At 37.8% G+C, this 26,373-nt stretch overlaps 3 protein-coding genes across 3 annotated transcripts; 1 reads left to right on the forward strand and 2 right to left on the reverse strand.

Moving 5' to 3' along the window:
* Positions 1-2,318: 2,318 nt before the first annotated feature.
* On the reverse strand, positions 2,319-10,843 carry LOC110914387 (extensin-like). Its single transcript, XM_035984506.1, has 2 exons — positions 10,450-10,843; positions 2,319-3,289 (listed from the first exon to the last, which is right to left on the reverse strand). The coding sequence occupies exons 1-2, from the start codon at positions 10,841-10,843 to the stop codon at positions 2,319-2,321; spliced, it is 1,365 nt and encodes a 454-aa protein (XP_035840399.1).
* Positions 10,844-13,087: 2,244 nt separating this feature from the next.
* Positions 13,088-16,482, reverse strand: LOC110914388. The gene is made up of 4 exons (XM_035984507.1): positions 16,281-16,482; positions 15,328-16,192; positions 14,788-15,228; positions 13,088-13,163 (listed from the first exon to the last, which is right to left on the reverse strand). The coding sequence occupies exons 1-4, from the start codon at positions 16,480-16,482 to the stop codon at positions 13,088-13,090; spliced, it is 1,584 nt and encodes a 527-aa protein (XP_035840400.1).
* A 4,282-nt stretch (positions 16,483-20,764) lies between these two features.
* LOC110912718 (squalene monooxygenase SE2) lies at positions 20,765-25,631 on the forward strand. The gene is made up of 8 exons (XM_022157517.2): positions 20,765-21,145; positions 22,533-22,644; positions 22,761-22,935; positions 23,023-23,191; positions 23,299-23,517; positions 24,174-24,449; positions 24,995-25,273; positions 25,357-25,631. Exons 1-8 carry the CDS (start codon positions 20,894-20,896, stop codon positions 25,459-25,461), a joined length of 1,587 nt encoding a protein of 528 aa, XP_022013209.1. The 5' UTR covers positions 20,765-20,893; the 3' UTR covers positions 25,462-25,631.
* Positions 25,632-26,373: the final 742 nt, after the last annotated feature.

Raw genomic sequence — 26,373 nt, forward strand, 5'->3', positions numbered from 1 at the left:
AAAAGTTTTGAGATAAACACACTTCTGAGTTTTTGTGAATTTTCTTCTTCCCTTTTTACCCTTCCCAATCATAAGTATTGAAATACTTACTGAGGGGTATTTATTGAAGGAATACTTGTTCCAGAATCATTTTGCAGTAATGTTTTGAGAAATTTGGTCATTTCTGCATATGCTTATGCCAACCTCCTCATTACCTATGATCTGGACATTTTTGACTCCTAATTTTCTTAATGTATTTTAACATAGTTGATTTTGCCCTTTTGAGGAACTCAACCTGTTTTCAACACATAAGATCTGAATGACTAAAGTTTTAATTTCCCTCTTTTATGTTAACAAAAGCACTACTGTTTTAAGAACATAGGCTTTTGTTAATTTGAGGTTTATACTTTAGCATTTTAGTGAGAACATCACAAATATCAAAACAACAACTGAAATCAATTTTGAAAATATCAAACAATCCCATAATTTAACAGATATTTTTCAGATCTGAAAACTATGAGTGACTTGTGCATAATATCACTTGTTGCGTGAAATTTGTATGTCATATGACATCTTGGTTGTTTTACAGAGTTTCTGAATAACCATTTTGATCATGATTCACTTGTTACTCTGTTTTTCAACTGAATACAACCAACCTTAGTATCAATGAATTGTGAGCTGAACTGTTATGTCAAATTGATTGTTAGATCGAATTTGACTGTCCAGACTCTGATACCAATTGTTAGGATCCGAGGCTCTCATGATTGTGCTCGTTTGTATGAATTGAACATTCAGAGTATATGAAATGATGTAAAGTCCAGTGGAAATGAATACAAACTTTGTAAACACAAACATAGAAGAGAATAGTATGTTTAAACACTTGTTTCACCTTGAGTCGAATGATTACAATGAAAATCAAAAGGTTATAATGCAAGCTTACATACTAAACTCCCCCTCAGCCTGATACTCCAGAGTTGGTTGCACAAGATGAAAGGATTGAATTGAGGAGAAGAACTCACTCAAGACGAGTACTGTTATATTTATAGGCAAACCAAACTACTGATGCACTTCAGCTGACGTCACCATGATAGTGACTTCTAACAGCCTAACAACCTGTAGACACTGATCTATACAAAACTACTGATGTCTAACAACTGATAGATAATACAATACAAGTCTAACACTGTTCACGTTCCACTGTTGTAGCCTAAGCACTGATTACTTGACCATCAGTGCTTTCTTCAAAATGTGATCAGTCTTTGAATGAGCAGTGCTTGGATCTTCAGCAGTATTTAAGAGACAGCAGTAGATAGAGCTCAGTGTTAGTCTTCAGCAGTCTTTAGTTGTTCCATCAGTGTTTGGTTCATCAGTTGTTCTTCTGAGCAGTGTTTAGAGTGTAACAGCAGATAGATAACCACTGTCAAGGGGAGAGCTTAGTGTAAACATCTGCTTATTGTGAATCCACTGTTGTGACCAGGTTTTGGCTTTACATTATCTGTTCCTCTGGTAGGGTTCAATCCCAACACTGTCGATGTCATAGAGACATTTTCATACAGCACATGGCTCGTCTCTAAGGACATTTAAATGACACAAAAGGCCTTGTCACAAGGACAATTTAAAACATAATCAATGATCTCTTGGATCAGTGATCTTTAAGGGTCAAACATAGTTCATCGCCTTTCAGACAAGAAGCTTATAAAATAAAACTATCATTGTCATGAATACACCTTTGCCCTTAGGAATACACCTCAAATGGATGTTTTGATGTATACATCATATTGATGTTTAATAGGCCATGATTCACGTTAATCATATTGGCCATGAGTGTGGCTTGGAAGAATCCAAGTACTTTTGGAAGCTAGTGTGGTCTCTCAAGTCACACAGCCAGGAATGTTAACATGTTTTCAGATGTTAACAGAGATTTATTGTCTTAAAAAGGTTGTACCATCACAGCCCATTAATATTTTGGCTAGGTTATACCTTTAAGAACTTTTTTTGAAATTTCTTTGGCAGATCAATTTAAAAATTGAAATGATATTTGCATGATGATGTAATAAAGTACATATAAAAATCTCAAAAGAAATTTCATTAAAATACTAGACTATTACAAGAAATGCCCTAAACGGGTCTTGAAATAAACAAACTGTCCACGTAGGGACTACAGAAAAGAAAATAAGTCCATGCAGGGACTAAGTACATAAAATGAAATGTCCACGCAGGGACTTGATTGAAATTACAATACAAATAAAATAAAATAACTTCTACTTCTGTTTACCCTTTATGAAGTTTGCGAGGCCTTTAAGAAATTTGTTATGTTTCTTATCGCGTTCCTCCGCTTTTTACCCTGTAGGATTTGGATATTCAAGTGGGTTATACCCAGAAGAAGCTGGGTAAGTTGGTATTGGGTTTTCATAACCCACTGGCGGTGGCGGTGGTGCAAAAGTAACTGGCGGGGGATCATCTTCCGGCACCGCATGAGAAGGTCCACCCATTTGTGGATCTTCAGGAATAGGAGGGTAAGTACTCGAAGCTTGTGGGGAACTAAATCTTGGTCCCCCTCGCACGGACATCCGTGCATTCCTCATTCGCCTTGGTGGCTCAGGAGGTGGTTGTGGTGGTTGTTGAGGTGGTTCCTCAACGGGCAAAGGTGGTGGAGTAACCGCCTGAAGATACGGTTCCTCCAATGGAGGTTGTGGTGGAGAATTATGAAAAGAAGGGGTGACTTCCCATTGGTACGTGTTCCACCTTTCGGCCCACGAGTCGGGGCCTTGATATGGCGATCCTTCATAAGGAGAACCGCTGGAGATGCTGATGGGATGAGTTAGTGTTTCAGTTGGTGGCATCTTTGGGTAGGGGTCATCATCCATTTCCATATCTTGGGAGAAATGGTCCTCGGGTCCTAATGGGTTGTAACCTTGTGGTTCATTAATATAATCGTCGGGGTTAAATTGACCCGGAGAATAAGGATCAAGAGAACCAGAATGGTGGAAAGAATGAGAGTGTAGAGAGTGGTATGAATGATGTGAGTGGTGAGAATGGTGAGAATGTTGGGAATTGTGAGAATGTTGGGGCTCGTCTTGAATAGGCGGCCCAAAAGAAGGGTGATATGATGGTGATGTTCTTAGCGAGATGGATCGCCTCGCCGGTTGTAAGGATTGCCTCCAATCATCATTCGAATCAGAGGTACTAAATGACGCCGAAGGTGTGCGTCGGTGTGAGGGTCCAACTTGTCCAGATGGTCCTCCCCTCATAGGACCTTTTCCTTTTCCTCCATGGCCTCTAATTCTCGGCGGCATTTTAATTAATAAACCTGTCAGAACAAGTAAAACAAAATAAAAACGACAAAAGGAAAATTAAGAATAATCCTAGGTCATTTGCCTAGACTCGGAAGTCTAAGGAATGTGCTTATTGTGTCATTGAGATTAAACACAAAAGGCTAGTGTTTAATTCACTCAATGTTGGCTCTGATACCAACCTGTCACACCCCGATATTTCCACATATTACCGGTGGGGAGTATCGTGACGTAATTGATATCATCTTAGTCAATACACACAATATAGTAGCACAGCGGAAGGCTTGGTATTTAAATACTATTACAAACCATAGTGTCCGAGTGTCCAAATAAAAGAATATACAGACTGGTTGTAATAGAGATCCATTGGCGGATCTTAAAAACAAAATACAAAAAACTGAAATAACAGACTCCAGGCATCTAAGGATTTGCAAGATCCTCTTATTTGACACCTAGTAGCTCTAGCCTAATTCCGAGAGGTACCTGTCACTCAGTCTTTCGAAAAATACTTCAGTTTTCACTGGTAAATACAATTAACTGACTCATTTGAAAACATTTATGAAAATTGATTTAAGTGCATAAAGCACAAACCATTTATAACTTGGGACAATTATTTAAGATAATCTTGTATACAATTTTACATGTTTGTCATACATATGGGGTCGGTTTGGAAGCCGGTCAAGATTAACCGACTCACCACTTATAAAACCCACGAAGGAGTTATCCCCAACATGTGGGTTATTTAGCATTTGCATCTGTCAGGTGTATGCCTACACCCTGTGCATAGGTCGTGGCCATTTACAATGAAATGAGCCGAGGATATCCAGGACACGGTCGTATTAACCCCCAATGTTTATGTTATCAAACAAAACAGATTAAAACGGGTTATGTAAATTTATTAATCACAATCCGATTAAATGATTTCATACCCGACCAAGCGATATTATTATAATACCGTATCCCAAGCCCGTATAACGGAAAATAAGTTTAAAGTATTTACCTGAGCCAGATGTGTAAGGATGTAACTCAGCCGTATATTTCCTAAAGCCTTATGAAAATACCTTCTACCGAAGCTACTCAATCTGTATGGAAGGTTTATTAACCTTTTAGGATACTAACGGGTCTTTATTTAAGTCAAAGACTTAGACCGGTTAGCTTGAAAGATACTTTACGGTTCGAAACGCTAGATTAAGCGGGGACCGGAATAGAATGTGATTGAGACCCGACAAGTTTGGATACTTGTATAATATGGGTAAACTAAACACATTCTGGATTTTGAAGATTTATTGATAAGGTTAAACCCATTTCGGCTAATTTATGTAAACTAGCTACATAAACCGAACCGAACGCATAAATGCATAACGGTTAACCAAATGAATTATATACATGTCTCATATATTATTATGCTTAGAATATGTTAATACAACAGTAGGATGTTAACATATATGCCCAAAAAGTATTTAAAGCCAATTTAAGTCCCCTAGGGGCATTTTGGTCATTTTAACATTTATAAAAGAGGTTTTATAGTAAACTGATATTCGGGTCTTTAGTAATCAGTAAAAATATTTATTTTATGTTGTTATAACAATAAGATATCATACATATGTGTGATATACCATTTATGGCCAAATTATGCCCCGAAAGGGTATTTTGGTCATTTCACATAGGCTTTTAAGGACATTTTTGGAAGTCTGAGTTCATGACTTATACCTACTGTAATAATATTAAAATTTATTTATAAAATCAGTAGATAACAAGTCTTAGGTGTTTAGTTATGGTTTTAAACCATACTATGCGCTTAAATAGCGTAAAAGTCGATAATTGACGATAATTAAGATGTTTATGGAAATATGAGATTTTGATCAGTCTTAAATATTCAAAATATTTTATTTAATATATAATGTCAGTAGGAAAAGGTTTGGTATGCAAATCATACGTTAATCTCATTTTATGAATGAAAAGGGTATTATCGTTATTTACCGAATTATACAAGAACTCCATGCTATGGTCAGATTATAATCTGATCAAAAATTCCAAAAATCCCTAACAATAATATCTTAACAGTAGGTAATGCGTTTTGGGTCAAAATCCATATTTAAACATGCCTTATGCAAGATAACGTAATTTAATTAATAAAAAGTTTCAATCTACGATATCTTGCATAACTTTAGTTTGAGACCAGAAACTGATGTCAAATTTATTTGACATACTTATATATATCAGTAATAAAGCTTTTTGTCCTCTCACATTTTCAAAAATCTCGTTTATATGACATAAGGGCATAACGGGCATTTATAAGCATATTAACGGAAACTAGCATATAATTCAAAATATAAATGACCAGGTAATATAGATCCAGAGGGTTATACTACAACATAATGTGGTCCTAATGGAAGCTTAAAACATAGAAGAATTGAGCTTAATCGGGTCAGAACTGAAAGTCAAAGCAAAAGTCAAGCTTTTGCGACTTTCGGTTGCGAACCGACCCTAAACTCAGACTTGTCGGATTGAACCTGTTTAAACATGTTCTAATAATAATTACTAAGTTATTAGAGTGTTAAAATATAATTTATAACCTCTGTATTATTAGTTTTAATTATTATTTACAATTCTGTCCAGTTTGACTTTTTAACTAAACAGTTTGACCCGACGATTAACTAAGCAAACGAAATAATTAGGAGGGGCCCTTTGAAGGGTTAATCACCTACCTAATTATGGTCACATAACCACATTCATTTCGAACAGTGGCTGGACCATTTGGGTTTAAACCGAGAGTCAAAGCTAATTTACGATAACTTTGACTTTTCGGTTTTTATATTATAAAACTGAACTAAAAAGGGGCTAAGACACTTACAAAGGGTCCTAGCAATCTTTTCTACAAGAACAAGCTCCCTTTTTGTTCAGGAACCTCCAGAGTTGAGAGTAGAGAAGATTCAAGTGAAGTGTGCAATGAAATAAGGCAACATGAAGGCCCTTTTATAGGTGAAGGTCATGAATTAGGATCAACACAGGTGTTATGGGGATGTTTAGGATCATCCCAGGTGTCCTAGTGGTATTATAAAACCGTCAACAAGCTCCTGGAATTGATTTCGAAGTGTTTGAGGCGGTGGAACGGTAGAAACCTGCAGCTGGCAACATTTTGCTGAACTGGGCATCTCTCGCGGGCCGCGTAGGATTCAAAGGGGGTTTACGCGCCCCGCGACGACCTTGTTTTCAAGTTAAAAATGTTTCAGCTTTGGCAGTTTTCGTCCCTGGTCCTTTGTAACTTTATTTAACTTCATTTTTAGGCACAAAAGGCCCTTGTAGTTAGTTTGTAAAGGATCACGGGAGTATAACCAAACTCCTTTAGGCCCGGTTTTGTTAAACGATCACCGATATCATAAGTTTCTGAACTTTGACACTTTTAACCTATAATCTTGAAAACTTGCATAACGATTTCGAAACCACGTGAAACTGATATCACTTATTCTTGAGAGTATATTTGAACATTACGAAGCCTCGGGTTCGTTAAAAGGTCACTCATAGTTAAGAATTAACATGTTGACGCGTTTAACCCCTGTAGTTTATAATCTTTCGATTATTTTCACAAACGGCTTCTTATATCCAAATAATTACTCGTTTAAGAATATATTCTTCGTGTGTGGTCATTTAGAGGCACAAGTTTGGCATGTTGACACTTTTAGTCCCTTCGCATACATAATTTCATCATTTTACAACTTTAGTCCTTCAAACTCAATCTTTCACATGATTAGGGTTTTGGACACGTGTCTTCACATAATTGAACACGTTTTTACGAGGTGTTACAAGGTATGAGGACTTGAGGGAGAGCAGAAGAGAGAGAGAGAGTAAGAGAGGGAGAGAGAGAGAGAGTCGGCATTGCATATGGAAGCGACATCGATTAATAGAACAATTATAAGGTATAGGTACCAGTGTCGAGAATCGTACCATTAACTACGTCGTTTTGTGCCTGGTTGGTGTTGAAGTTGAAGACTCTTGCTTGGGCTGTGGTTGCTGTTTGAGCTTCCGCTGCGGGTGCTGCGGCTGTTGTAGCTACTGGTGCGATGGCTACTGGGAATGCAGGTTGCGTTGGCGGTGTTGGGAGTGTTGGTGTGTCTTGGTGTCGCGGCCCTATGCGGCAGTGGCTGGTGAAGTGACCAAAACAGTTGCAATTGGTGCAATAGCAGCAGTTGGCTCCAGCCTGGTGGTGATAAGTACATTTCTGACACAGGGGAAGAGTCCCAATGTAGGCACGTCTTGGGTGGACTGGAACTGCTCGGAGAGGTTCAGGGTTTAAAACTGGTTGGGGTGGTTATAACAATCCTCCTAGAACCCTTAACATGACCCAAAACGTTCCTTATATACCCCATATACGAGATGGAATTTGGAAGTTCCATAAGAAAAGGATGTGAATACCTAAACAAGGAAACCTACGCCACCGAATTCTAGAAGAAGCCCATAAGTCTAAGTAAACGATACATCCCGGAAGTGATAAGATGTATCAAGATCTAAGAAAGAATTTTTGGTGGATAGGAATGAAAAAGGATATAGCAAACTATGTTGCTAAATGTCTAACCTGTTCACATGTTAAAGCTGAGCATCAGAAACCCTCAGGGTTATTGCAACAATTAGAAATGCCAATATGGAAATGGGAATTGATAACAATGGACTTTGTTACCAAATTACCCAAGACACGAAAAGGTAATGATACAATCTAGGTGATTGTTGACAGATTGACCAAATCTGCTCATTTCTTACCAATGAAGGAAACTTTCAGTATGGAACAGTTAGCCAAGCTATACGTAAATGAAATAGTTTCATTACATGGAATTCCTTTATCTATTGTATCTGATAGAGATAGCTGTTTTACTTCTCATTTTTGGACAAATTTCCAAAAAGCAATGGGAACCAAGTTAAATCTAAGCGCAGCTTATCATCCACAAACGGACGGATAAAGCGAAAGGACAATACAAACAATGGAAGATATGCTTAGAGCCTATGTAATTGATTTCGAAGGAAATTGAGACGATCATTTACCATTACTAGAATTTTCCTACAATAACAGCTATCATACTAGCATTAATGCTGCACCGTTTGAAGCACTTTATGGACGAAAGTGCCGAACTCCAGTCTGTTAGGCAGAAATTGGAGAAAAGCAACTATCTGGACCAGAGATAGTGCAAGAAACAACGAATAAGATAATTCAAGTCAAGGAAAGACTAAAAGCAGCACGAGATCGTCAAAAGAGTTATGCAGATAATAGACGAAAACCTTTAGAATTTCAAGTAGGAGATAAGGTATTGTTAAAAGTCACTCCATGGGAAGGAGTAGTCAGATTCATTAAAAGAGGAAAGCTAAGCGCCAGGTATGTTGGACCATTTGAGATTATTAGAAGAATAGGACCTGTAGCTTATCAGCTACAACTGCCAAAGGAAATGGCAAGAATACATGATGTGTTTCATGTTTGCAATCTCAAAAAGTGTTTAGTAGACGAATCATTAGTGATACCTCTTAAGGACATAGAGGCAAATGAGAAACTTAAATTTGTAGAGAAACCCATTCAGATTGAAGATAGAAAGATCAAGAATCTTAAACACAAGAGATTAGTTTTGGTCAAAGTAAAATGGGATTCTAAGAGAGGACCAGAATACACTTGGGAGCTCGAATCAGAAATGCAAAGGAAATACCCACACCTATTCGAGTAGACCTCGAGGACGAGATCTAAAACAAGGTGGGGAGGATGTAACAACCCTCCTAGAACCCTTAACATGACCCTAAACGTTCCTTATATACCCCGTATATGAGAAACGAGCCCGAAATACCTTAATATTTATAAAAATCAAGAAAAACAAAATCTGGGAGTCGCTCATGGGGCGTGACCCCCTTAGCCCCATGTGTCACGGGCTGCGACTGGCTTGGATTGCTGGACAAGGCATTGCGCTACGTGTCCGGTTACGTTGCAAGCCTACACCTTTGACTCGACAAGGCTAGGGCCTAATCTACCCTTGTCGCGGACCGCGAAAGAACAAGAGGAGACCCTCGCGGGCCGCGAGCCGGCCTTCAACAGGCCTATAAATAGGAGGTCGAGGCTCATTAGTTCATCGTTCAAAATTCTGATATTCTCTCAAACTTTCTGTTAGTATAAATACTCGGGATATAATACCCCTATAAAGCGAAGCTCTGCCTCGTTGTAAGTATTAGAACCCTATTTGTTACCCTACACGATCGATCTAGGGCTTCGTAACGCATGTCAAGGCTCTACCTGACTCAGTCGTTGGAGTTCTGTCTCGTGTTACACCCGTGATCTAGGACTCCGTAATGCATGTCAAGGCTCTGCCTGACTCAGTCATTGGAGTTCTGTCTCGAGTTGTACGGTTAATATGATTTGGGTTATTTTACTAACACATGTGTATTGTTTAATTTTAATAGATTATAACCAGGAGATTCACCAGGAAACTTTAGTTTTACCTAAGTAAACAATGTGAGTACATTTGCTTTTTGCCACCTTTTTGTAAATTACTTCATGAGTCAAAATGTTTTACCAAAACCTCAAATTTTGAAATAAACACTTAACAGTAATTGAGTATTTGTGATTCTACAATTACTGCCGGTATGTTGGGGTTTTGTATACAAAATGTGAAAGACGTTACCATTGGACAAAGAGTTAGCCAATGAGTAATATGACCCACAAATCAGGTGTTGACAGTACTAAATGAGTAATTGAGTAGATATAAACAAATGTAATTGCGGATGCCCTCAATACTATGAAGTTGTAAAACTGTTTTGGTTAAACTGGGATGCACTGGCCAGTATTTCTTGCTGATAAAACCTTTTTAAAACGTGTTTCAGGTAACAAAATGTGAAAGTCAATAGAAGCCAGCTGGAGAGCACTGAAGGCTTGGAAAAGTGGCTATAAAAGTTACCTAATTAAAAAGGAGTTTTGTTTTCAATAAACTAGGGTTATCCCGATAAATATATTGTAATGGAAACTTGGGTTTTATCCCAATTATTATTATAAAGTTTGGTATTTAACTCTAATAAAAATATTTCCTAACTACGGTCCTGATGTATTCCGCTGCCAAATTAATAAACACCGATACCATCTGACTGGCTCGTGGCACCCGTTCCCGGGCAGGGGTCGGGGGTTGCGACAGTGGTGCTGTTGCTGAGCAATTAAAACTCGAGCTCTTCCTCTTGCGGCTAGTCTTGTTGGTGTCTTGCGGCAGTGCGGCGTCGTCGGGTGATTGGGTGGTAGCTTGGTTAGCCTTCTTGGTGGAATCCTTGGAGAAGAATCCAGCCAAGACCCGCTTGTCATTGATTCCTGCGGCCAAGAGATAGGTTTTTTCGATGGTAGCCAGTCTTGCAGCTTCAACAAAATCGCCCACACACTCAGGCAAAGCACGGATGTACTTCTTGATGGCCTTTTCGGGAGTGTCGCCTTGGCTTTGGCAAATAATGCTAAGCTGTTTGAACCTGGCTGTGAGGCCGGCGTTGTCACCTTCAACTTGCTTGATTTCCCAAAACTCGTTTTCTAGTTTCTGGACTTCGTGGGGAGGGCAGTACTCTTCCTTCATGAGCTCTAGGGGTGTAAACAATCCCAGAGGCTCGAAAGCTACTCGTTATCGGCTCGGTTAAAAGCTCGAACGAGCCGAGCTTTAACGAGATCGAGCCCGAGCTCGAGCCTGAAATAGAGCTCATTTTGTTATCGAGCCCGAGCTCGAGCCTGAAATACAAAGCTTGTTTAGGCTCGCGAGCCTAAAGGAGCCCAAACAAAATTTTATTTTTATTATAAATAATACAATAAAAATGATGATAACATTGGCGAGCCGAACTCGAGCCGAGCTTTGGCTCGTTTAAGCGATATTGAAACGAGCTTAAGCCATTGTTCTAAAAATAGCTCGAGCCGAGTCGAGCCAAGCTCGAGCTTTGGGTTTTACTCGCGAGCCGAGCTCGAGCTCAAATAAGTAAGCTCGAACCGAGCCGAGCTCGAGCTCGAGCTTCAAAAAAACATGACCAGCCGAGCTCGAGCCCAGTCGAGCTCGGGCTCGGCTCGGCTCGGCTCGTTTACACCCCTAATGAGCTCCTTCAGCTCGTTCCAGGAGAGCGCGTAGGCTGCCTCGCTCCCGCGTTTGTTACGCTCGATTATCCACCAGTCGAGGGCTCTTGATTGAAATACTCTTGTAGCGCATGTGGTACGAAAATGATCGGGGCACCCACTCTAACAAAGGGTAACCTTGATGGCATCGAACCACTGAAGCATCTGAGATACACCTCCTTCGCTTGTGAAGACCATCGGGTCACAAGCCTTGAACTGCTTGTAGGAGAAGGTAGTCCTTGGCGCATTGGTCTTTGAGTCTTCCGATGTCTGAGAGTCGTTGAAGGATTGAACCTGCGAGACAACTTGAGGAATGACTTTGGCCATTTCCTTGGCCACGAGCGAGGCGATCCTCTTATCAACGTTTCTTCGAGCTTGACGTCGCGAGTTAGAAGCGTTCGAAGACATCTAGACAAAAGAGAGCGATTTGGAGTGAGATTCGATCATACTGATTTTGAGAATGCGATGCGATTTAGCGCGTTAAGACTTGTTGTAATTGATATAGTAATACTTATTCACATAGGAGGCATGAAATTCCTAACGTATTCACATAAACACATATATCGTATATTATATACATATATACAGGCGTATTTGTATAAATAGCGGGAGGACGCGTTGGGGAGAGAGTTGTTAGACTTTAGTTTTGTTGCGGATATTCAGCTCTTGTTTTAGATTGCGATGGTTGTGCGAGTTGTGCATATAAAAGCGGGGAGTGAAAAGTGGTAAGGAGAAATCAATAAAGCATAAAATCTTCACATTGAAAACACATAAACATGATAAAATTCAATGACGCGTAAAAATCAACGATTGCAGGCTTGAAAATAAATAGAGTGTCCTGGGTTTTGAGACAGCGACTACCCAAAGTGATTCAACCATTCTCAATAAGTTCGAGTACATGCTTTGGCCTAATAGACTATGCTCTCACCGTGTTGCGGTGAACGGCATGCATCCTTCCAGTTACTACGTGACTCAGCTCATTGGAACAGTTGAGACTTTGGTGAGATCTTTGAAAATCAAAGTATGGAGTGGAATGTGTCATTAAGATGCGGGTTTCACCCCTAACTTAACAACTCCGCTCCTAACTGTGGTTCAACAACCACGAGATAGAGATGGAGAATTCCGTTGAGGTATGGATATCACTCCAAACTCAACGAAAGGTCCTCGTGCGAGAGTAAAATACTCAAGGTGAGTGATCTTATCGAGAGTTCTTGGTTTTCGCACTTAATCTCGACACAATCACTCGGTTGTGTTATGCGAGCGTTTTTCAAAAGTGTATATTATGTTAGCCTTAGGAAAGGCAAAATAAGTTTTTAGCCTTAGGAAAGGCTGCCTTCGTACGAAGCTGTGTAGGCTCGTACGAAGGTGTAGTATAGCGAGTTCGTACAAAGCCACACTAGGTGGGTTCGCATAAGAGCATATCAAGTAGGTTTGTACGAAGCCCCAAGTGGGTTCGTACGAAGGGTCTGTTTTGGTACTTAGACTATAGACTAGGTCTGTTCTACACGACTCGACCTAATTCCCTATAGTTATGGCTTTGATACCAATCTGTCACACCCCAACCGATGGCGGAATCATCGGGGCGCAGCACTAGGCGAATCAGATTGCTCAAGAGAATCCATAACAACTATTAAGTGACATTATTTAACAAGTTCATTATCCCATACTAATAAACAAATATTTCAACAAATAGTCATTACAGAGTTCACATCTCTTAAACAAATCAAATCTGACAACCAAGATTTTTAGGTGGGTTTCTAAAGTAGCCTAATCTTGATTCGAGATAACCTGCGTTTAACCTGCAACATACGTTAAAATAATGTCAATACAAAATGTATTGGCGAATATACAGGTTTGATGTAATAACAATATAGATAAAAGCGTTGCGAATTTCCACATACATAAACGAGATACAACACAACATATATACTTACAAGACAAACACTCAAGCTAAGTCCCAAGATGACTGCGAAGGAGAGGTGTGAAGTCCCTTAACTAGACCCCGTCGGGTGTGAGTCGAACTATAGTACCATACTAGCTAAGGTGGAATATCAACGAGTAAGAGTCCTAGCACATATGTATCAAGCATCACGTGTAAATATGTATACTGGTCATTCGCATGTGTTAAATAGTTTAAGCATGTAGTGCATTTGATAAGTGTGTTTATGTATGAACGTATGTTACACCCCAAAAGGTGCATTTTAAAGCGAAAAGGGGTCAAGTATACTCACAGTGCGTGTTTAATAGCTAAAAAGGTCTGGTTGGATTGAAGGGATCGCCAGATCAGCCTGCGTACGGGAACAGAAGCATAAGTCTTCCTAAGTGCTGAAACAGTCGAAATCGGAATGTCGAGTGGGGTATAAAGCGAGTTAAGTGTCCAACAGTCTATCCGAACGGATGGACATGGTCTATCCGGACGGATGGACATGGTCTATCCGGACGGATGGGCATAGTCTATCCGGACGGATGGGCATAGTCCATTTGGTCGGATGGGCTTTGTCCATTCGGACGGATGGGCTTTGTCCATTCGGACGGATGGCTATTTAGTTGGAAGGAAAAAAAATCTGATGTATAACTGATGTTTTAAAAACAGGGTGAAAAGATTTGGAGTGGGTGCAAAGTCTATCCGGGCGGATGGACATGGCCTATTCGGACGGATGGACTGTAATTGTTTGTGAACCGTCAAAAATTGTTAAAGGTTTGTCTAAAAGTGTTTTGGTGTGAAGACAGGTACGTTAACGGAATCAAAACAATAGAGAATATCGGGTCAAGTCCATTCGGGCAGTTGGGCGTAGCCCATTCGGCCGGATGCGTTGTTCTTGACGGAAATCCATGTCTGACCCGTAAATCGGACCACTTCCTTGGTGGAAATCAACCCTAGAGCCGGCTCTTCGACAATGAGAGATGTCGAGAGTCTGACGGGTTCCCGATTCCACCAATATTGTATAAAAATCAAGGAGGAGTTCATAAACAAGTTGTAAAGTGTAATTTTCTTAGAAAACTTGATTCAATCTCGATTGAGTGATGCTCCACAGCAGTTTGCCTAAGCAAAACGAGTGGAAACCATCTTCGAGATGTCTCAAATCAATGATTTTAAGTAAAGTTGAAGGATGTGTGCGTGTGTTTGTGATTAAATGCAAGAACATGGAGTATGAGTGGAATGGAGGTTGAAATCGGAGGAGAATGCATACAAGAAGTCTTGAATCGCAGCTAGAATATGCTTCATGAGGAAGTGGCATAAACTCAGATGACCAAGTAGCACAATAATCAAGAATTGGCACATGCACTCAAAAATGAGAACAAAGATACTTATATATCAGCCACTTACCGCACGTGCAAGTTTTTTTATCCAAATCAACTACTTGCACATTTTTTCCCATTTGAGTTATCACCTTAAATATACATTTCTGACGGTTAAAAGACCTCAAAGAATGTGCACCAGCTTTTGACATTGAAGCTGCTTGTTTGGCCAAAATATGGGGAGTATACATATCTCCATTATCTTGAGCATTAGATCCCATGGGACGTCTCACATCAAAGTAATGTACTAGTCTATAAAATGTAAGTTGAACACATGATGTGATCGGTAGGAAACGAGCAACTTTAAGTACACTATTAAAAATCTCTGACAAATTTGTTGTGAGTAGCCCATAACGCTTTCTACCATCATGTGCAAGCGTCCATTTGTCAAATGCGTGTTGCTCAAGCCACTGGCGAGCTTTTCGGTTTATTTTTCCAATTTCCTCCATAATAGAGTTAAACTTTCTAATCTGATTCTGACTCCCAGCACGGTAAGCTAAAGCTTTCAATTGAGAGTTACGAAACTTATCATTAAAGTTGTTGATAAAATGCATTAAGCAATACCTATGGCAAAATGATGAATGTTATTGACATAAAAAGAAAAGAAAACAAAATCAATATGAATTTTATAAACAATATCTGTGAAAACCATGTGGCTCTAACCAAGGAGATCCTTGTTCATTAACTGCCTTTAGAATTCCAGCATGACGATCAGAGATTAGACATATCCTTTTGGTATCTTTCACCACATGTTTCTTAACATGAGAAAGAAACCAACTCCAACTAGCGTAAGATTCATTTTCAACAATAGCAAATGCAAGTGGCAATATCTGATTATTACCATCAACTCCCATTGCAATCATCAACTTACCTTTATACTTGCCATACAAATGTGTGGCATCAATGCTAATCACTGGCCGACAATGCTTAAATCCAAGGATAGAAGGATTAAATGCCCAAAACACACGTCTAAATTCAACCTGCTCTACACCAGTCCGTCTCAAAACACACCATTCAGCTATGGTCCCTGGATTGAACTTTTTAAGTGCCTCCATAAACTTAGGTAAGATAATATAAGATTCATCCCAATCCCCAAAGACACGTTCAATTGCCTTTTGTTTTCCTAACCAAACCTTCTTGTATGAAGGAGTATAGCCCAACTTATCAATTACTTCGGCTCTCAAAGCACTAATGCTAATAGAAGGTTGCTCTTTTATAAGGTGTTGTATTTCTTGGGCGATCAAGCTTGCATCTAGGTTTGGATGGTCTTGGGTAATCTTAGAATGCAAACAAGTATGTGGACCAGTATACTTTGTGATGTCAAAACATCCACTACGTTTATGTTTACATGCACGAAGTTTCCATTTACAGCCTTGTTTATGTAACTTACATTTGATAGACCAAATGTCTGGACGTGATTCAACAACCTCAAAATGTTTGTGTGTTTTGATATTGTAGAGCTTGATAGCCCTAACAAATTCTTCCTTGTCATTGAAAGAATCAATTCCCAACTCACGCATAAATTTTACTATTAGAATGTGGTTTCATCCAATTGTCATCAATTGTTATATTAGTTTCCTCTAAATTGGTATATGTTGAAGGTACTTGAACATTACCATATGAAGTTCCATCTCCATCCGTTTGAGTTTCATCTCCAATTCCATCTTCTAACTCATCATCCGTTTCACTTTCAATGCAGTCTACAGGCTCTTCTTCTAACACATCTTCCACATCTTCATTATTTGCAATAGCAATCTGAGACATCGCGTTAAATTCCTCCTTTTGAATCATGTCTGATATTGCATTAACCCTATTCATCCTGAATGATAACACAATAACTTTAGATACAATACAAGCATGATAAACAACAAGATAAATATGATAATTCAAAAATTTATATTTGAAAAATATGACATCCTACAAGTTATTAATATAATCCTAATAATTTGAATATAATAAAACTAGAATCTGTGAATATAGTTTAGTTCTTTAATATTATATCAATTCTTGGGAAAAAAACTCATCAAGAGTCTCAGTAACCAACTTCTGCCAAACAAAACTATCTATGATCGCTCTCTAACACACCGTCCTTTTTCTTCGAATCCAAAAAAAAAAGAAACTAAGGGCGAAAATTTCTAGAATGAGAATTGATACAGACAAATAATGGGTGTTGGTTTGTGGATGTCGAATATATGCTATAATAATTTAAAAAAAAAAAGATTGGGTGGGGGTTGAACAGGCGAATTTGACTGGGAGTTCAGCGACTCCATTTGATGATAGTTGGAAATAATAACACTGTTGTTGATGCCAAACCTGATGGACAGATGGACAGTTTTTAGGGATGGTGATATCAAACCTTATGATGTGCCGCAAGGAGAAAAACCTTCGCTTAGAGTACGATGGTCGTCGGGATGACGCCCGCCAGTTGATATTGACGGGGAGAAGAATGAACGTTGTGATTTTGGGGGAGTAGAGATCGGAGACGAACAATTAGCTCTGTGGTTTTTTAACAAAAATAATAATAATACTTTAAATCCACCCAAATAGGTAAATATTTTTCAAAGTATCCAAATAGGTAAATATTTTTTGTATCTACACTAGTTTGGGAAAAAAACTCGATTTCTTTGTAAATCTTACCGAACAAATTTAATACACTCTCAATGTAAATAGTTCTAGATAGGGTGTTGCTAAATGCACCTCATTTTGTTTTTAATTTTAGTGGTTGTATTCCCTCCTGAAGTTTGTAATTAAATACAATCAACCATTTTATTTTCTATTTTTTGAAAATTTGTATCGAGAAATATCCCTCTTTTTTTCTAGGGGTTTATCTACTTGCCATAATTTGAATATTTAGATATGCCTGTGAATACATAACGATTCTATTGATGAAAAAAAACTCGCACTGATTGAAAGAAGGAGATTAAGAGAGAGCTTGAATAAACAATTTTTTTCAACTTTGATTTTCATCATAGTTCTAATTTGTTGAGTGTTCTTGGTATGTATTCTAACTAAAAGATCAACAATATTCTTTTGATTTGGAAACGTCTCTTATCTGCAAAATTCATCTAGCAAATTCATCAAAAGTGTTCGTCATCTTTTTCAAAAATTATCGATATGGCAACATGTAATATAAAAAATCTTCCACGTCAAATCAAATTGTTAAGAAGTATCAAAATCATATGTGTGAAAAAAAAACTTAAACAAAACAGTAAACAAATAATACAAAACAAGATCATCCGGGTGAAAAGAGAAAGAAACTTAAACAAAACAATCAAGAATTGATAAAAAAAAAACAAATATGGAATGGACCAAAAAAAAAATAAAGAAACCGTAAACAGTTGAAAGAACAATAATATATAAAAGGTAAATGGTGGAATTTAAAAAATTATAAAAAGGATATTTATGGAAAAGGAGGTATAAAACTATAAACAGTAAAAATGGAGATGCATTTAGCCACACTCTTTTAGATATTACACTTTTAATTAAAAATTATGTTAATATATAAAAAATAGCATATTGTTGCTTTATTCGAAAAAAGTATAGTTGGATACATTATATATTTTTAACGAAAAACTAACCTATTTTATAGAATATGGATCTTCCACCTAAGTCAGCATTTTACCATGATAATATGAAGATTATAATATACTTTTGTTATTAAAGAAACACGGATTAACCGTTGGAGTGAGTTGGACCACTTTTTGTATGAGAGACCGAGAATTACACTTTGCTCTTTCTCAAGTATTTAGATCTTATCTTTATTGCAAAGAAGGTGTGAGTTCCAGATCTGAAACAATCTCGTGTATGGATTTCTCAAGAACACAGATCTTGGATTTTTTTAGAAGAGAAACGAGAGATGTGATTGTTGAATATGCATGCGGTGGGCGCCAATGAAGAAACACGGTTTCACCGGAGGAGAGATTCGAACCGTTTTCTGTGAGAGGATGGATAATCACACCTTATTCTTCCTCTTGAACCTAGATCTGCAATGGAGAAGAGAGAAACACATGGATGTAGAGATGGCCGGTAGGAGAAGAATCCCTATTTCCAGCAACAAAAGTGTGGCGGCTCCATATCGTGTGCCCTAATAATGAGGTGAACACCTCTTTATATAGGAGACATGGGCCTTCCCTAACCTCAATGGGTCAGGCCCAGTTAGGGGTTCTACTTACAAGTCCCCAACCCATTGTAGTGTAAACTATATCGCGTTGGATCTCGCGGTTGGGTTAGTAACTAATAATAATAATAAATATTAATATAAAAAGTGATAAGTAACAGAAATGTCGGATCGTTCAGGTCGGATCCAATACCATACCCCGTCAGTTATTCATCTCAATCTTACGAAAATAAGTAACGAAATAAGAAGCCCTCAATCGAAAGATAAACAGATAATTCTTGCAAAGTATAATAAAAGGTCGTGTATTAAAAAATTGCTAAAATAGTTATATTTATATAGTGTAAAATATTCATATTTTCATCTAAAAAGTTATGCTAGCCTCCTATTAAAATTTATGTTTTGCTTTCCTTTTTTTTAGTATCATACTTTTTAGTCATGTCTATAATTCCATATATTTTTAAAGTCATGTCTAAAGGGTTCAACTGAGGTTTGCTAAAAAAAAAAACTCACCTTTTTTAAATGGTCAAATTTGGACATCGTTAATGCGGCTAATGATATTAAAAATATGATTTATGTTTGGATTTGAATACTTATAACTTGCGTTTAACAGCTTAAAAAACCTTAATACGCAATCATGTTTAATTTTTTCTCATCATTACAGTATAAAAATTATCCTTGTTGGTACCTTACTGGTGTCATTACGTACCGAACCAATACCGCATCGATACTAGTAGCAGTGGTATTTGAACAAGTATCATAGAGCCGGCTCTTGGGCCGGCAAACCCGTGTGTCGCTCAAGATCCAAATTTTAAAAGGGCCCAAAAGGTTTTTATAAGCTTTGATATATATAATAAATTACATCTTTAATATATGCATCCATTCATTATACAAAAATGTGTCAGTGGTAGAGTAAAAAAACCATCTCAAAATAATAATGTAAAGGTCTCAATTTCAAGTCTTAGTTCCACCACCTAGGTTTTATTTTTTTAGTTCATTTCCCCTTAACCATAATTTTTGGCCTTTTTTTTTTTGTCGACCGAGGCCTAAATTTTTTTGAGAGTACTCGGGGACGGCTCTTAAGTATCAGCATTCGTTTCTCTAGTTTTGAATCAATATAAAACACATGTCCATAATCTCTTTTGACATATTACGCCTTTATTTTTAGGTTTATTCTTTCGATTGATTTATGTTTGGATTAGAATACTTAGATTATAACTTGCGTTTAACAACTTAAAAAACCTTAAAATCATTTTTAATTTTTTTCTCATCATTTCAGTATAAATTTTATCCTTGCTGGTACCTTACTGGTGTCATTACGTACCGAATCAATACCGCATCAATACCAGTAGCAGTAGTATTTGAATAATCAACATTCGTTTATCTAGTTTTGAATCAATACAAAACATATGTCCATGATCTCTTTTGACATATTACGCCTTTTTTTAAGTTTATTCTTTCAATTGCTATACCGAATTTTAGTCTAGTGCATATATGGTAACGAAACGAATCAAACCGACTAAATTACCCTAGTGTCGTATGGAATAACATCACTAGCTATTATTCTAAAATAGGAGTAAAATTTGAAGCCAATAAGGTAGTGGTGGAGTGGTTAGGGAAAGCATTGGTGGTCCGGGAAAGAATTGGTGGCCCTTGTGACTTAGGTTCGATACCACTTTCCTCATTATTTTCTACGGCATCCAGGTGAAGAACGAATACGGGTGACACCGGTTCGACTTAGATGAGAGGCGAGGTTTTACCGATTATTCCACTGTCGTGCCTTCGGACGGGTGGAGGTCGGGTTTCTGCACATCAAGGGGAGCCAATAGGCTGACGGCGGTCGAGTAGTCGGCCTTTACCACAACGCCCAATGTCACGGTAGTTAGCGAATCGTTTCTTGCCTTTAAAAAACAAAAAAAAAAGTTAGTAAAATTTGAAAATAGATCCAAACATAAAACAAGCCAAAACTTTAAAATTTTCTTATTCTTTCAAGTCTTGTGACTTTCTATATTATTCGCGTACCACTCATTTCCACCGAGATCCAGCACATCACACACACACACACACGCAGAAAACCAGTTGTCGTCTTCCTCACCGGCGACATTGCGAGTAAAAATGTCCGATCAGTTACTAATCGCTTCCGTTTCCGCATCTGTTATCGGATTCATATTAATATACGCATTCTTCATAACCAAAAGTGTCCGGAAAGTTCCTGTAACCGCTGCCGGAAACAGCAACGGTAAACCGTCGTCAGTTACGACGAAAACTGTCTCTATTCACGGCGAATGCAGATCTGTAGACGACGCTGACGTCATCATCGTTGGAGCTGGTGTTGCCGGTGCTGCTCTCGCTCATACTCTCGGCAAGGTATTGTTGTCAATTGTGAGTTTTAGGTTTTCGGTTTTAGGTTTTGATTCGGTTATTATTTGTTTTGAATGATTTTAACGGTTAACGGTTATTGAATTTCACGTGTGTTGATGTGTTAGTTGATGCGATTTGAATTGTAAATATGTTTTATTAGGTTTTGTAGCTATGAAGTTACTTGTGTCTCAAGTAATAATGATAGCTAAGGTAGAAATTGACAGTGGTAGGTGAGTGAATTGATATGCTAGTTGATGTGATTTGAATTGTAAACATGATTGATTAGATTTTGCTGTTATTTGTAGTTATGTAGTAACTTGTGTCTCAAGTAATAATAGTTTGGTAATTTGAATGTATGAGGTGTTTTGGTCATGGTAGTTAAGGTAGTAACTGACAGTGTTTGTATAGGATTTACTAGCTTAAATTCTAGAAGGTACCTGTACTTTAGAAGTTATAATCTTATTGACTAGAATTGTTGTGTATAATATTGTGCTATTTGCAGTTTTGTCTGTTGTGTGTTGTGGAAGCAATTGTTTATTGTGTGAATAGTAAATTAAATAGGATGTTGAATAGGCCGGCCAATAAGAGAAGAATAGCATAGTGGTTTTTGGAAAGGAAAAAAATGATTTGGGAAAAGTCTCGGTGGATACGACGAAATCGTGGTCAGATTAGATGATGCTCTTGGGGAAAATCAAATAGCTGGAAATTCTAGCAGGCTGGCATACATAAGAAGTTAAGAACAGCCGATAACCTCGGGTTTAAAAAGCGCGAGGCGTTTAGGTTTATATACAACCGAAGGCTACATCTGTCTCATCTATATTACATATTATCCTTTTTATCAAGTAAATCATTCATAATCTTATCATCCCTTTGGTTGTATATGCATATTACCCAAGTCTGACCAATTTTTACCAGATGCGCATGAGGCTCCACCACAAGGTCCTGAGGCGGTTTCCTAATCACCTTGTGCTTTTCACACTTTAGGCGCCTCACAAGTTGCTATATAAACCAAGCCCATAACACTTGCCGGTGGTTACTTAATTTCATACCATCCTATCTTATGGTTTCTTGTCTTCACTTTATGTTAGTTGCCTACTTTAGTATTCAACCCAACTCTTGAGAGATTTTATATTTAGGAAAGGGACTTTGTGATTTCAGAATAAGGTGAACGAGGGAAGGGAAGTTCCTTGTTGCATTATGCCAACAAGAATCTCTCATAAACCATGTTCTTCTTTATTGCACATGCCAACGGTAACAACGAATGAGACGGTTTTTTTGTATGTTTTATTGATTTTGACTTGTTTTTTGTATGGTTTATTGATTTTAACTTGTACGGCTTATGCTTAGTATGTCAGATAGTGAGAAACAATTTTTGTGATGTTTTGGACTGTAGGATGGGCGCACTGTACTTGTAATTGAAAGAGACCTTACAGAGCCGGATCGAATTGTTGGTGAACTTCTTCAACCAGGCGGTTATCTCAAACTGATTGAGTTGGGATTAGAAGGTGCATTAGTGAACAATCTTTAAAGCTTCAGTCAACTACTACATCCACCACCTCTATATCTATATATCTTTCGCTAGTATTATTCTTTTGGATGATTCTTTTATATTTTTATTCAGATTGTGTTGAAGATATTGATGCCCAAAGGGTTTTTGGATACGCACTTTTCAAGGATGGAAAGAATACTCGGCTCTCTTATCCTTTGGAGAAGCTTCAAGTTGATGTGGCAGGCAGAAGCTTTCACAACGGTCGATTTATACAGAGAATGAGGGAGAAAGCTTCCTCACTTCCCAAGTATGATTTGTCTCCTAACTAATTTATTTTCCGTATATAACTGACATCTTCTTTAACCACAATTCCGTTAATGTTATACATCTGTAGTGTTCAATTACAGCAAGGAACAGTCTCATCTCTTCTTGAAGACAACGGTACTATTAAAGGAGTGATGTACAAGACCAAAACCGGAGAGTTAACGAAAGCATACGCACCTCTAACCATTGTATGTGATGGCTGTTTTTCAAATTTGCGAAGCTCCCTTTGTAATCCTCAGGTGATGATAACTTCTAACTTCCAACTTATACATTTATCAAGCTGCCTATATATTTACTGCAACTCCGATTTCAGTGAAAACCGTTGACATGATAATGTATGATATAGGTGGATGTACCCTCTTGTTTTGTTGGTTTGATATTGGAGAACTGTCAACTACCATATGAGAACCATGGGCATGTTATTTTGGCGGATCCGTCACCCATCTTGTTCTATCGAATCAGTAGTACAGAAATTAGATGTCTGGTTGATGTACCCGGTCAAAAAGTACCCTCTCTTTCGAACGGAGATTTGTCCAAGTATTTGAAGACCTTTGTTGCTCCTCAGGTATGATAACACCCTCAAATTTCTTCTTCTGTTAATATGACAACATAGAATCTATGTAGTTTGAAATAGAGTAAAATGTCATTTTCGTCCTTGAGGTTTGGCCAGTTTTGCGACTTTCGTCCAAAGGTTTGTTTTTCCACATCTGGGTTGAAAAGGTTTGAAATCTTGCCATTTTCATCCGGCTCGCTAACTTCATCCATTTTTCTTTGTTAAGCGAGGGGTATTTCCGTCTTTTTTTGCTAACTTAAAGGGCAATTCGGTCTTTTTCACTTTATGCAAAAAGACCGAATTGCCCTTTAAGTTAACAAAAAGGACATAAATATCCCTGACTTAACGGAGAAAAATGGATGGAGTTAACGAGCCGAATGAAAATGGCAAGATTTCAAACCTTTTCAACCCAGATGCGGATAAACAAACCTTTGGACTAAAGTCGCAAAATTGACCAAACCTCAGGGACGAAAATGGCATTTCACTCTTTGAAATATGATATATAGATATCTTCAATGTGACACATCTTCGTTCTTTAAACCTTAAGTTAAGAGATTTTGGTCATTGTGTATGTTAATTCCTTCATAAACATTTGATTATGAGAACTTCAAGAATCTTTTTATGACTGAAAAACAATATCTTAGTATAAGCTGCTTTATCTCAAACAGATCCCTCCGGAATTGCAAGCAGCTTTTGTAGCAACAGTTGATAAAGGAAACATAAGGACAATGCCCAATAGAAGCATGGCAGCTGCACCTTACCCGACTCCAGGTGCTTTGTTAATGGGTGACGCATTTAACATGCGCCATCCTTTGACAGGTGGCGGAATGACTGTAGCCTTATCTGATATAGTTGTTCTACGCAATCTTCTCATGCCTCTACATGATCTGCATGACTCGTTTACTCTCTGCAGTTATCTCGAGTCCTTTTACACTCTGCGTAAGGTTAGTTGCCTTATTTCAAATCCTTCTATTGCATATCTATGTAGACTAGAGGGTTTTTGCTTAAAATCTCGAGTAAAATGCCATTTTCGTCCCTGAGGTTTGGCTAGTTTTGCGACTTTCGTCCAAATGTTTGTTTTTTCGCATCTGGATCCAAAAGGTTTGAAATCTTGCCATTTCCATCTGGCTCATTAACTCCATCCATTTTTCTCCGTTAAGTCAGGGGTGTTTCCGTCTTTTTTGTTAACTTAAAGGGCAATTCGGTTTTTCGAATACTTGTACATTTTGCTAAATGCTTGTACATAAAGTGAAAAAGACCGAATTGCCCTTCAAGATAACAAATAAGACGAATATACCTCTGACTAACGAGCCGGATGAAAATGGCAAAATTTCAAACCTTTTGGATCCAGATGCGGAAAAACTAACCCTTGGACGAAAGTCGCAAAACTGGCCAAACCTCAGGGACGAAAATGGCATTTTACTCTAAAATCTTTGTAAACCTGTAATGTTTTTGTTTACTAAACTGTTTGTATACTGTAATGTTGCAGCCAGTAGCATCCACAATTAACACATTAGCAGGAGCTTTGTACAAGGTATTTAGTGCTTCACCTGATGAAGCAAGGCAAGAAATGCGAGAAGCGTGCTTTGACTATCTAAGCCTCGGAGGTGTGTTTTCAAATGGACCCATATCTTTGCTCTCGGGTTTGAACCCTCGACCCTTGAGTTTGGTTGTACATTTCTTTGCGGTGGCAATATATGGTGTTGGGCGGTTGTTACTTCCTTTCCCCTCCATTAAACGAATGTGGATCGGTGCCAGATTGATCTCGGTTAGTATTTTTGTTTCTTTCACTTTGACTCGTTATTCAAACGGTGGGACGTGATTATAATAAACATATTGATTAAAATGCAGGGAGCTTCTGGAATTATATTTCCTATTATTAAGGCAGAAGGAATTAGGCAGATGTTCTTCCCTGCAACAGTGCCTGCATATTACAGAGCTCCTCCTACTCAATGACCTGCTTTTAGGACAATAAAAATAAAAAAATAATGAAAAAAAAGTATGATGATGTTTTCTCATTTCTTATTCTTTGTTTCTTTTGTTGGGTTTGCATTCAGTTTGGTATTTCATTAGATTTTGCATATAAATGTGTTTTGTAATATAATCGGTCTTTTTTTGTTTCTAAATGCATGTAAAATTGATTAATAATAAGAATACTAAACAAAATAACCACCAAAATTGGACATACCATTTGTATTAAATAAAAAAATGGACGTTAGCAAATATATAATTTTTTTTAAAACTTAAAATAAATATAAGTTGGATTTTTTTATAATCATTTATATAATTAATTAAACAGAACTGTTATACATAATTTCATATAGAAAGTGATTAGCTATCGCTTCCCTTGTTTTCTTTTAAAAGGATTTATGGTTGGGATGTCTCATATGTGAACGAGTGATACAAGCTTAAGTGATATGATACTTTTACGTAGAGATGTACAAAAAGAATCCGGTTTGGATTTAAACCGGTTATTAACCCGACCCGATATCGCACTTGAAAATGGTTTATCACAACCGATTTCAACCCGACCCAAATCACCAGTTTGTATATCGTTTCTACTCTTGTCACTGAAACTGGTTTGGACCCAAATTGATTTGTGTAAGCTTTGATTAATTTTCTTCATAACTGGTTTATGACACGAACCGGTTTCAACTCAAACCAGTTTTGACCAAAGTTGACCAAAACGATTCTAGTTCAACTTTTGAAATAGATGCCAAGTTGGATTCTAGTTCCGGAGCGACCGATCGAACCAAGTATAATTTATAAAAAGATTTTAACAGTGTAGCTTACGCCATAGGTACTAACAACCGAATAAAATATAGTTGTAGTGTGTTTTGGTTTTGTCCATCTTTACAGATATTCACA

This window comes from Helianthus annuus, chromosome 15 (assembly GCF_002127325.2).
Source record: "Helianthus annuus cultivar XRQ/B chromosome 15, HanXRQr2.0-SUNRISE, whole genome shotgun sequence".
Lineage (NCBI taxonomy): Eukaryota > Viridiplantae > Streptophyta > Magnoliopsida > Asterales > Asteraceae > Helianthus > Helianthus annuus.

Excerpts from the sequence above, each read along its gene's own strand:
- LOC110914387 (XM_035984506.1), bottom strand. The coding sequence starts at position 10,843 with ATGAAGGAAGAGTACTGCCCTCCCCACGAAGTCCAGAAACTAGAAAAC. Across the intron at positions 3,290-10,449 it reads CCGCAAGAGGAAGAGCTCGA|GTTTATTAATTAAAATGCCG; the intron begins GTTTTAATTGCT and ends TTGTTCTGACAG.
- LOC110914388 (XM_035984507.1), bottom strand. The coding sequence starts at position 16,482 with ATGAATAGGGTTAATGCAATATCAGACATGATTCAAAAGGAGGAATTT. Across the intron at positions 15,229-15,327 it reads AATGAACAAGGATCTCCTTG|GTATTGCTTAATGCATTTTA; the intron begins GTTAGAGCCACA and ends ATTTTGCCATAG. Across the intron at positions 13,164-14,787 it reads GCTGGTGCACATTCTTTGAG|GTTAAACGCAGGTTATCTCG; the intron begins GTCTTTTAACCG and ends CGTATGTTGCAG.
- LOC110912718 (XM_022157517.2), top strand. The coding sequence starts at position 20,894 with ATGTCCGATCAGTTACTAATCGCTTCCGTTTCCGCATCTGTTATCGGA. Across the intron at positions 21,146-22,532 it reads TCGCTCATACTCTCGGCAAG|GATGGGCGCACTGTACTTGT; the intron begins GTATTGTTGTCA and ends TTTGGACTGTAG. Across the intron at positions 23,192-23,298 it reads GCTCCCTTTGTAATCCTCAG|GTGGATGTACCCTCTTGTTT; the intron begins GTGATGATAACT and ends TGTATGATATAG.